Below are 12,383 nucleotides of genomic sequence, written 5' to 3'. Positions count from 1 at the left end.
TTGTTATCTGTGAAATATAGAGGTTCCAGACTGGGATCTTGTGAGCATCTTAGCATCCTCTTTTCTGTTATCTGGTAGTGATGTTAAAAAAAGATGGGAGGAGTATCACCATACACTCGTATACTTGTATGTAATAGTACAACCTTTTCTTGAAAGTAACACAAATGCTTGAGAATTAAGTGGATAAAATGAGCGTAAATGGTAGGGCTGATCTATAAATTGCATTTGCAAGTAAATCACGATATATTAAAATTAGATTGTCTAACCGCAAAGGCTGCGATTACACTCTGGTCACGTGACACGCAATAGTAAAGCAGTCTGCAGAGGAAGCACCAACCTGCCAAGTTTTGTGCAAAACCTGCCCTGCTAATGTTGCTACCTCACGGAGCAACACTGCTAACCTGTATCACCACTTACAAAAACACCTCAAAGCCATGTACGATAGTTGCTTGGCTAAAAAGCCAAACACCAGTGTGTCAAATAGGCGGGATACCACCCGACAAGACTCACTGACCGAAATGTTTGAAAGCATAACTCCATATGAACGTACTTCAGAACAGAACGTGGAAATTACCCAAGCAGTAACAGGGTTTACCTCAGTACGGTGACCAAGCCTGGGCTCACAGCTTTGATAAATACACTGGATAAGCAGTACAACATGCCCCCGCACATATTTTAGCCAGGTCGCCATACCGGAGCTACACAAAAAATGTAAACCGAGAGTCACAGCGGAGCTTTCCGCTGCTACAACTGACGTGGTCAAGCCATAGGATCACTATGTCTGGCAGTGCCATACTCAATGTGCACATATACATATTTAAAGATTGTCCAGTAAAGTTCACAGACAGTGTTTAAATAGTGCATTTTCTGCAATCAACACTTGAGTTTGTGTGATTTCTTATTGTCTTTCATATTAATGTTTACACTAGAGCTGGGCGACATTAAAAAAAATCAAATTTCAAGATTTTTTTTTGTTTTTGGACCAAATGCATCAATGTCGATATTGCCGCGATATTGTAGTGTTGACTATTGGTGCTTTCACAAAATCTTAACACAATGAGATTTTTCATAAATAATCACCAATAATGTGGATACAATGGCTAAGTGGGTAAAGGCAAATAATAAGACAGCTAGTAAGTCTGGTAAGTTCTGAAAATGACATCCCTTCATGTAAAGACGGGCTGGCCTCTAGCTCACCCAGTAAGAGCATTTGCCCCATGTTGGCTGAGTCCTGCAACCTGCTGCCCTTTGCTGCGTGTCATCCCCCATCTCTCTCCCCCTTTCATATCTATCCACTTTCAAATAAAAGGGGAAAGCCCCAAAAAAAATAATCTTAAAAAAAAACAGGAAAAGACAACACTTGTGTAAAAATGTAAGACAATATCTAGCTTCATATATCGATGTTGATATAATATCGAAATATTGCCCAGCCCTAGTTTACACCAGGCTTATTTGTCAGTGCTTTATGTTGTCATGGTAATTATTACGTGTTTACAAGGCTGGACTTTCAGCAAATCAGTCAGTGTGATTGAAGCCGTTTATAATTGTGTTGGTCATACTAGACAATGATGTATTGTTTGTCTTTGTTGAATAATACAGCAGATAAAGAGCTTAAAAAATAATCACATTTTTAATCGCAATATTGGTTTAAAAAAAAATATTATTTTTCCAAAATCATTCAGCCCTAGTAAATGGTCAGAAGAGAGGACTCTTGGGAAGGCACCGTTAATGTCCCTCTATTCAGCACATAAAGCACTTTCAGAACTGTTTTATGACTAAAGGCCAGTGTTGTTATTAGGTTGTACATGCCGGAGGTTGTTTTCTTGCTTTCGTAGTGACAAAGTGAGTCAGATTTTGTCAGCATTGTATCAGTTGTGCAGAAAACTTATTGGTTGGGTTTTCTGCAATACATGCGTGTCTTTTCTTGTCATAGTGCGTACTATAAAATGAGATTGAAAAGCTTAAAAGAACTTGGGTGGTCGACCATCATCGTCATTTATTCTGTTACACACAGGCACACACACATAGACACACCCACACATAACCACTCCAACATCTTTCATGCACTCAAATCTGTCCAACTTTTTACATGTACAAGGACACTAATTTAGCTGGACACGTACATACGCCTCCACCGATGTCTGCCACTGTGGTTAATCTGCCATCCTGATATCTGAACTGCTGCTTCATGCAGGAGGAGTTATCAATCCCAGATACAGTAGCTGGAGGTATTGTGTAGTGTGTGTGTGTGTGTCTGTGTACGTGAGAGATGTTATTGGCCATTTTAGGCCTCTATGATGGCCAGAGATGGTGAAATGGTGGGAAAAGTGATGAGCAGGCACTTTATAGACCAGGGATGAACTCCTGCTATAATCCTGTCGACCTATCTCCCTCCCTCCCATTCTTTTTTTTTTTTTTTTTTCTCCATCACCCCCTCTCCCTCATTTTCTCCATCTTTTCCCCTCTCTCTACTTTTCTTTCCATCAGTCTCCTAGCTATCCACCTCTCTGTCTTTCATTTTCATCTTCTCTACCCTTCTCTCTTTCCATTTCTTGACCACCCCCCCTTCTTTCCAAACCCCCTGTGTCCCTTTCTCTCTCTCCAGCAGAAGTGCAGAGCCAGGGCTTTTGCCTGCTGGTAATTTATTTTCCCATTAGCCCCCTGTCTGAAGTGCATGCTCTGGGTCTGAGTGTGTGTGGGGGGCACTGAGGGCCACCCAAAGAAAGACCCGGAGAGTCGAAGAGAGGAGGGCACCCTGGACACACTGATAAGACGAGAGAGAGAGAGGGAGAGAGAGGGAGAGAGAGGGAGAGAGAGGGAGGGGGAGGGAGGCAGGGTAGGAGGGACAGAAATGAAGGGAGAAGGAGAGGATATGAGATACTGGCTTGGTGTCCATCTAAGCATGTTCACTGGTTATGAATTATGATGCAGACTAATTATAAAAACTTAATGAAAATGGCAAATTTCAAGGATTTCTGTTGTTTTTTATTAGCCAATTAGTCAAGACAATTGAAGTTTATTAGTTGTTTGTCAAAACAACTAATAAAAAAATGCCTAACATTTACTGGTTCCAGCTTCTCAGAATTAAGGATTTTCTGCTTTTCTTGTTTTATATAACTGTAAATTTAAATTATTTTGGTTATGGACTGTTGTTAGAACAAAACAAGACATCACCTTGGGCTCTTGAAAATCTAACAAATAAACCAAATGAATCAAAAATAAAATTGTTAGTTGCAGCCCCAGTGTTTACACCAGTTCTGATCATAGCGTAGATCTCATCCTAAAGAGGTTTTTATGTCAGTTTGCTTCATGTCCATGCTGCAAAATGGCTTTTAATGCTCTCCTTTATCTCCTCCTATATTAAATATACCTTGCTTTTACTGTAATCCCTGTCCAGTCAACATTGTTTTTTTGCACATTGTTTAATGTAAATGTGTGTGCCAGGTGCATCTCTACAATCTGTCAGAAATATACGCTCAAACAGCGCACATAGTAATGACCTAAATATACATCCAAGTCAAAGTGGGAGGCTGAGGGAGTACGAAGGAAGCCAGATGATTTTTGTGTGTGGTTAGGGTGACTATCCTTCAACCTGTTGGCTCTTTGGTTTATCTATGATAGCTTTTCTATCTGGAGGTTTCATTAATGTTGTTGAACCTCTATAATATTGCAGTTCTTCATTGTATTTCTGTGTGTGTTTGGCTCGCAAGCTAGCAAGAGGTTAGTCACAAATGAAACACTCACCTCTCCCAGTTAGGATTAGACCTTTTAAGGGCTGGCTCGTTGGTGACTCCCCTCCTTTCATCTGCTGCCATCAGAGGCAACCCTGCATTAAAGGCATTCCTCTCTCGGTGTATTTCCATTGCTTTCTCTCTCTCTCTCTCTAACCCCCTTTTTTCTGTCTCTCACACAAACACCCACTAGGTTATGTTTTCTCCGTTCTGATCCCCAATGTGTGATAACGACGGTCTCAAACACGGAATATTTGCTTCAGAAGCAAGATATACCATCTGTTAAGAAATTGGATGAAATTAATTAAACGAACAAGTCTGAAAATTTGATGTCATTAAGCATAACCGCAGGGATTGCCATTGCCTACTTGATGCTTTTTGAAGGTAATCATGAGTGCATTTGAGCAAAGTGCAATGTTTTGTTCATTTATTGCAAAAATATATTATCATATCCAACAAAAGAAATGCTGGAGACTTATTGGTTTAAGTTGAAAATGTGATCATTTTATAAATCTGCCTTTACAACTCCTTTTGATCAAAGACCAACTTTTATGTGGCCCTCTCCACAATTAGGTCAGAGGTCAGACTCAGCTACAAAATGGCTGCTCTTCCCTACTATGCCCACTATGCTGGTAGTTGATGTTATGTGTCTTTCTCAAGGACACAGCGTTCAAACTATACCGTGGCCTTCGGGGAGCCCACTTATTTTTACCGGGGGTGTGTGCGCTTGCGACTTACGACGACTTGCAAAGATACATAACAGCTACAAGTGTATACGCTATACAGGATTTACCCTATTATACTTTATCGATAGGTCAAACAGCAAACAGTCAGCCACAAATAGTCTATAAACAAAGCATCAGGCTGTCTTTGAGATTTCACATGAACAACGGTTAAAGTTACTCAGGCTACCAAAGAATACCATAATTCCTCCATTCAATTAGACCTAATCGATGCACCCCAAGCTTCCATCCTTAACAAACAGCCATGTATATGGGCTCTTCCAGTCTCTCCACTGCTGGCTGTTCCATTTTAACGGGAGAGAGGAGCAAGAGGGGTTAGGATGGTGACTGGCCTCTGACGAGCTGTTATACCACCACCATTTTTTAGCCAGAGACATTATTTCTTTAGCTTCTTCTTGCGTTGTCACCCCAACGGGAGGTGTGCTAACAGGGCTTGCAGAAGGTGAATTGGTCGTGCTATTAACGTCATCGCTACACAATTTCTTAGTAAAACCAAAATCAATTAAACTGCCTTTTTGCCATAGCTACTGTATATGATGCTAACTGCAGAATGGATTTCAAGGACTTTGCGCACCATTTAATGGCCTCCAATGTTTATATTTTTTCTACGAATCTTTGAGTTAACATGTAGCCTACTAAACATGAGAGGAATTTGCACTGCAGCGCCGCCAAGCCTTGATGCTCATGGCAAGAATATTATCTTTATTCAAGTGAATTAGGTTTAAATCGCCGTCATGCATGAATGAATATTTTTGCAATTTTAGACATAATAATCCACGATGATCACATTACACAAAACTGAAATTGCACGTCAAGATGAAACTTTGTCAATATTTTTAGAGGCCCCTCAAAATTTCACAAATCACGTTTTCAGGGGAGCCCATGTCTCATTAAGAGCTCCCCCGTAGTTCGCACCCTTAGTCTTCTCATTAATCTCATTAGATCTCCTTCATTAAAGCTTCATGAGATTTCGAGTCTTCATCCAGTTTGAGTTTTTGTTTGTAGTTGTTGGTGCAGGGTGGTTGTGTGTGACTGTGTACGTTTACCCCACTATCACCAATATAACCGCTTCTCTTGTCTCGTGAGTTGTAGGCCTGTACTGATTGTACCTGTACCTAGCAGTAGGCTAGTCTGTCCCATATGCAGTTTCTCAGTGTTATACAAAATATACTCCATGTCTGGAGCTCAGTGTCATTTTAAACCATATTCAGCCAAAACTGTGGCACACACTGTGCTGTAATCTGCCCTCCTTTCCCTTTAAAACAAGCCTAATCCTGCTCTTGTTGTGACTAATCTTCTCTCTTCACTCTCTTACTTCTCTCACTTTACCCCAACTGTTTGTCAACCTTGTCGTTTTTTGTTGTTCACGCCCCCGGGGAAGAGGTGGTGGTCAGTGAAAGATATTTCCATTTTGGGCGGGGTTTAAGTTAAATTGGATCCACAAGGTGGTTCTAGAGAAGAGAAATCGTGTGTGTGTGTGTGTGTGTGTGTGTGTGTGTGTGTGTGTGTGTGTGTGTGTGTGTGTGTGTGTGTGTGTGTGTGTGTGTGTGTGTGTGTGTGTGTGTGTGTGTGTGTGTGTGTGTTGCACATTTCATTCCATTATTAAGACCATTGTTATTGTAATTCACATAACCACAGTGATAGTATTGCATGCCTTTTTATGTCCATTGTTGCCTTTTAAAAATACATACTGCTCCGGGGGGGGAAAAAATCCTCACATATAATAGTAGCAGATGAATAAATTGGTCTTAATCTGAGTGTGTGTGTGTGTGTGTGTGTGTGTGTGTGTGTGTGTGTGTGTGTGTGTGTGTGTGTGTGTGTGTGTGTGTCTATAACACCTATAGTGCGGTATTCATAGGTGGTATGTAAAAAGGCCTGCCTTATCAGTTATCAGGGAAGGCCAAATTGACACAGAGGAATCACTCCATTGTGTGTCCATTCAAAGAGAGATGTGAGCACATTGGATGTCTCCATTTCCAATAACTGTGACCTTGAGGCGAGCGGAATAGCACGGTGCCACACACACACACACACACACCAAGCTCCTCCAATCTGCTGACTGCTGAATTCAGCCAGAGCCAGCTGATTTTGGGTGTCGGGGCGGAGGGCTAATCGGCGCTACCTCAGGGTTATTCCATAGGGTAAATTGAGTTTGGCTTTTATTTTTTCTGATCCGTGTGAATAAAAATCACAAAGGCCTGTGTACTTTTTTATGTGGAGTAGAAAATGTGATGCCCCTCTGTCCGTATTATCTGCTTTGAGGTTGAGGTTTTGTTGACGAGAGAGGAAGAAGAGATCAAAGGAAAATAAAACGGTCAAATGTGGCATGATTTCTGATCCATCTAACATAGTCGCGCTTATTGCAAAGAACTGTTAGACCATGGCGGTTTATGGTAAAGTACAACATCAAATATGTGACTTTTCAGATGTGCAGTCTCATTGTAGTCTGTAAAGTTGAGAGTTGAGTGTGACTGACCTCAGGTTGTCCCTTTCATCCAGTTCAGGATTGTTTTTTGTTTTGTGGCAGCAGGCTTAAGTTAGATAATCATCTGCTTGACGTGACGAACCAGTGATTCATTACTTATCATGGTTGTGATACCAAGCCATGTTTTTATCTTCTATCTTTCTCAACAGTATACTAAACATTGCCACACTCACTTCAGTTATTGACAAATCATTGTACCATACATATTGCAAAAAACGGCAAGAGCACAAAAGAACGAGAAAGTTGCCACAAACTAGAATAGCAAACTAACTAAAATAGAATTGATATATAATAATATTTGTACGTTTGTAGTTCTCTGGTCTCTCCGATCTCTCTCAGAAATTTGGGAACTTGGGTCAGTGTAAGAAAAGACAATGTTGACGTGTGAATTGTTAGTAAAAGTGGTAGTATATGGAACATCGGTCATTAAAATTAGAAACCAATTGACTGGTGACCTCTGTTAAAAAGCTGTGTGTGTCTGTGTGTCAGACCAGGTTTATACAAAGAAGCCAGTTTTTTTTTTTAAGCACTCAACCTAATTAATCCATCTCTCAGTGACAAAAGGATCCCAACCCCTCCTTCCTCTGACCCGTCCCATTGGCATTTTGGGGAAGAGGGATTCAGCAGGACCCCCGGGCACCCCTCCTGTCCTGACCCCTGCCCCCCCACCAGGGGAGCATCTGTGGATCGATCCGGGGCCAGCTGGCACCGGGGAGAGGCGCAGGACTGGTACTTTTAACACAAACGCATCCTTCTTGGATGAAAGTCGTTCGTCATTTATAAAATGAATTAGGCAGTGCAGAGTAACTAGAGGCAGGTTTCAGGTTTGATTGCTCTTATTATTATGTTTAGTGCTTTCCATGTGTCTTGTCACCTGTGTCCTGGTTTGTGTGAGTGTGGTACAAAGCTGTAAGTCGGAGCTGGTCTTAAATGTTGCTCTGCAGTTGTACTGAGATGTGGCTAGGGGGCAGCATACAGCCATCACCCCTCCCTCCTTCATTCTACCCTCCCTCTCTTTCCCTGTCCTTCTTTCTCTCTCTCCCATTGTGCCCCCTACACACACACACACACACACACACACACACACACACACACACACACACACACACACAGGTATTTAGTCAGTCTCTGGGCTCAGAAAGAGAGAGCATAATATTGATAGTCCTATTCTCTCTGTATTAAATTAAACTTCTTTATTGTACCTTCCCTTTACACATAGTCACAACCCGAATCCCAGCTACCCCCCTCACTTTCAAACACACACAGTGGCATGCACGCACACATTGATTGACAAGCAGCATCCGGGGAAATAGAGAAGATTCCATTGTTTGCTGTCCCTACTCAAATCTGTTGAAACGGTTATTCCATTCTTGTGCCGGGGTATTTGCATATCCTTAAGTATTTCCTATTTTCAAGATCCCTCTCCCCCTTCTCCTCCCCATCCTCCTTTTTGCTAAATCCCCTCTCCTTAAGTGTTGCATTTAGCAAATTCATTCATAACGTATCTACATGCGCTATTAGCTTAGTATAATAGCCAGGGTGTAATCTGCAGAGAGAGTGGAGAGTTTTTTTTTTTTTGCCATATTCCTCTTCTCCTGATGGGCTGTTCTTTGGACAAGCTGGGGTTTGTGGTGGGCCGATGATAAGTCATTATGTTCCCCAGCTGAAGTGACAAGGTTAAAATGTCAGCACGAAATGTCAAGTGGCCTCGCTAGTCAATTGGTCGGTTTCTTCTGTAGTTTTTTTTTTTTTTTATTTAATTATTGGTCTGAGCAAGGAGTGAGGTGGGAAAGCTGGAGCGAGATGGAAGGATAGCGAGGGTTTGATGAGATGTACGGTGGGAGATGGAAGGATGGAAAGACAGGATAGAAACAGAGGGATAGAGGTTAGAGAAACACATTCCGATCGTCTTTGCCAGAACAATTTTAGGTTTTATGTCTCGTCCAAATGCACTTGGAGTATAGCTTTTGAGAACAGAATTTCCTCAGCTGGTCTGGGATTCACACTGTCAACCTTTCACTGACAAGACGTCTTTTGACTTCCCATGCCATGTGAGTTCTTCAGCCTGTTACTGACACACACACACACACACACACACACACACACACACACACACACACACACACACACACACACACACACACACACACACACAAAAATGAAAGCCAGCATTGAATAGATACTTTGAATTAGTTATTAATCAGTTATTTAATCAGTTAATCTATTGGTTGTTTTAAGACATCATGTTGATGGAAAAATTAGTATAGTGCTGACTGCTGTCATATGATATGCATTATGAAAAGGGGATGCGAGTTAAGAAACAAATATTCATTTAGAAGAACACTGGAAAAAAAACGAAAAACAAGCAAATACAGAGACGTTGTTAAATGTGTGCAACATAGTGAAAGTCAGCTATGAAAGGACATTTTTTTGTTTTTGGAAAACAAAGACTAAACCAAAGTGAGCACATTTTCCACCTGAGATGGTAGGAGAGAACCCTACCATGGTGTTATTCTAGAGATGTTTGGGTTGTGTCAGATTACATCTTTTTGTTTTGCAGGGAGACATAACTTAATGAATATACATTGATTAGCAATCACTAACCTGAATTTTTTGTGTTGTGATTAAAAATCATGTTGCTGTGGTCTTAAAACATCTCGCCAAAGGGCAATAGTTGATGATGATTTAGGGAACCAAATTGGCTACGTGCTCTGTTTGTTGTGTCTGCCTCTTGACTATTTTCAACCTCATAATAATGTATTCATAGGTTCAATGTCAGACACAGGCGTGTAATGTTTTCATGATTATGAATAGTGAGAATTGAAGTCACAATACACATTAACATGCCATGTTAGTACGTGAAGGCTGGCCCACAGATTTCTAGTCTCTATTTGGAGCTTACATAGTTTCTCACTATATTACCAATAACATCACCACTCTGCACTGATGCCAACTCTGTGTGAGTATGTGTATGAATTTATACCCTGCGGTCCTCAGCGATAAGGCTGAGATTAAGTTTTCCCCACAGAGCCAAACCTCTGAGGTGTGTGTGTTTTTGTGTGTGAAGACATCAGGAAACAGGCAATGTAAAGAGTTTGTATCGCTTTATCTATACACGCCAGAGTGTATGTGTATATGTATATGTGCTCCCAAACTGGTGTTGTGTGAAAGAGAGCTTGCTGCTCTGCTTTGTATGGCATTGTGCGCATGAGAGGATGGATCCTCGGGGCTCTATTCACAGCTCAGACAAGAAGGTATTTTTCTGTGGTATAATTGTGTGTGTGTGTGTGTGTGTGTGTGTGTGTGTGTGTGTGTGTGTGTGTGTGTGTGTGTTCGTTCATATGCTGTTTTTGGACATCTATGCAATAAAAAGGATACGAAAAAGGAAGAGCAGCCAGATTCAGTGTCGCCACTGCCTGCCGCTCTCATTCCACATGGCCTGTGAAGGGACATGTGTGCACTAGTGTCTGACTTTACGTTGGACTCAGTCTCACGTCATGCAAATGAGCACATGTCCGTTTCCCGTCATAAAAAACCGAATCTGCAAAAACTGAGGAAGCAAAACCGAAAAGGGGAACATGGTATGTGAGTGGTATCAACACAGCAAGGATGTGAACCAGTCAGTATTCACTGACAGCGTGGTGCTTCCCTAACCAGACTTGCAGCAGACAAAACCCATCAGTTCGGGGGGGGGGTGGGACAAAAGGCTGGAACATCCCCAACTGTTTAGTTTCAATATCTAGCAGTCAGTGACAAGGCTTTCCTTATTTTCCACACACTGTCCTCTGGTGAGCCACACACAGATTCTATAACTCTTATCACCTGGTCTGTGGCATATTCCCAAATTCCAATTTGACTGCTAGCCCCTGGCCCAGAGCACATCTCTGAAAAGAAGTGCAGCAAAAATGGCTTCAGCATGGACCTTTTGATAGGAAATATCAGGAAGGATTTCACAACTGAATTCACAATGAGGAACGCAGGAGGGCACATATTTTAGCTTGTTCTGGATTTACCAACCAACAGTGTTCCGAATAGACCATTATTTAACTGGATGTTGTAATCACCAGTCATTAGTAATCATAAAAGTATCCTGTGTTAAAATGTATCCTACATCCTGCACTTTCTGAAAATGAAATACTTGTTCCCCAAAGGAGGATGTAAAACAGTGAGCAGAAATTAAACAAAACCAATTATGTCTTGAAAAATATCCTCAAAATTTATTTAAAAAAATGCCCCTTTGCTGCCTTTTCTCTTCGTTTTTCCATTTAATGTCTGCAGTGTCAATGCTATGCACTGTCAATTGAGTAATATGGGCCTATATTCACCTGAATGTGCTTCATCTTTCCGTCCCTCTCCAGGAGTCTCCATCAGGGCGGAGAAAGGCCTTGGCCACCAGTAGTATAAACATGAAACAGTATGCCAGTCCAATGCCCACGCAGACGGATGTCAAACTCAAGTTCAAGCCCCTGTCAAAGAAGGTGGTGTCAGCCACACTGCAGTTCTCCCTCTCCTGCATCTTCCTCCGTGAGGGAAAAGCCACGTAAGTCTTGGTCTTCTCTTTTAATGGCTTTCCAAAGTAGAGTTTGAAGCTCATAATGTTCTATTTTTTCCCCGGCTTTTCTGTAGTGTAAATAAACTCTTCTGGATGGCCTTTTCTGATCCTGCTACTATTGGAGATTTTATTGCAAGTCTTTCAGAAATATACCAGACGTGAAGTCCTCAGCTCTGTTAGGAATCACTAAGCTAATCTGTCTGGGTATGTGTGGTGTTCTTCTAAATGTGAACCCGTATAATAAAAATGTATGAGGATACGCACACACACATAATATACGTACACAGAATTGTACACATTTCACACATCGGTCTTACATTCTTTGATTGTAGAAAGTTTAATTCACACACGCACACACACACTGTAGCTTCTCATTCATTCTCACATATTTATCTCTGATATCACCAACTTTCATTATAGGACACTCAATCACGGTGTTTCCCGTTTGTTATTCATTATAATTTGATAGCAGCAACTTTCATTTAAAGACACACACACACACACACACACACACACACACACACACACACACACACACACACACACACACACACACACACACACACACACACACACACACACGTTGAGCGAGAGCAGAGCAACAAGGCCTTTGTTGTGGCGCGGGCGGCGGGTCGATGGCGCGTAACCCTTGTTAACCCTTCTGGGAATCATGTCGACCACACAAACAAACTCAATCACACCAGTTCAAATGAGCCTCTGGGCCTGGGAAACACCAAACACAAAGAACAGAGAGGAGAATACATTGATGGTGATGGAGCAGTGGTTTTGAGGGACTGAGGGGGAGTACACAAGACTACATAAAATACAAGGAATACTGTAGAAGTTGATGCGCCTGTGAATTAAGTAATGGT

General features: G+C 41.6%; 1 protein-coding gene across 5 annotated transcripts in view; it reads left to right on the top strand.

Moving 5' to 3' along the window:
* ehbp1 (EH domain binding protein 1) overlaps positions 1 to 12,383 on the top strand; it is a 162,239-nt gene that overhangs the window by 42,083 nt on the left and 107,773 nt on the right. For all 5 annotated transcript variants that reach the window (XM_028603153.1, XM_028603155.1, XM_028603154.1 and 2 more), the window contains exon 6: positions 11,318 to 11,499. In XM_028603153.1, the coding sequence (XP_028458954.1) occupies positions 11,318 to 11,499 (182 nt within the window). The remainder of the gene's footprint in view (positions 1 to 11,317; positions 11,500 to 12,383) is intronic.

This window comes from Perca flavescens, chromosome 17 (genome assembly GCF_004354835.1).
Source record: "Perca flavescens isolate YP-PL-M2 chromosome 17, PFLA_1.0, whole genome shotgun sequence".
Classification (NCBI taxonomy): Eukaryota; Metazoa; Chordata; class Actinopteri; order Perciformes; family Percidae; genus Perca; species Perca flavescens.
Note: the sequence above shows the minus strand (reverse complement) of the source record. Positions and strands in the feature narration are given on the sequence as shown.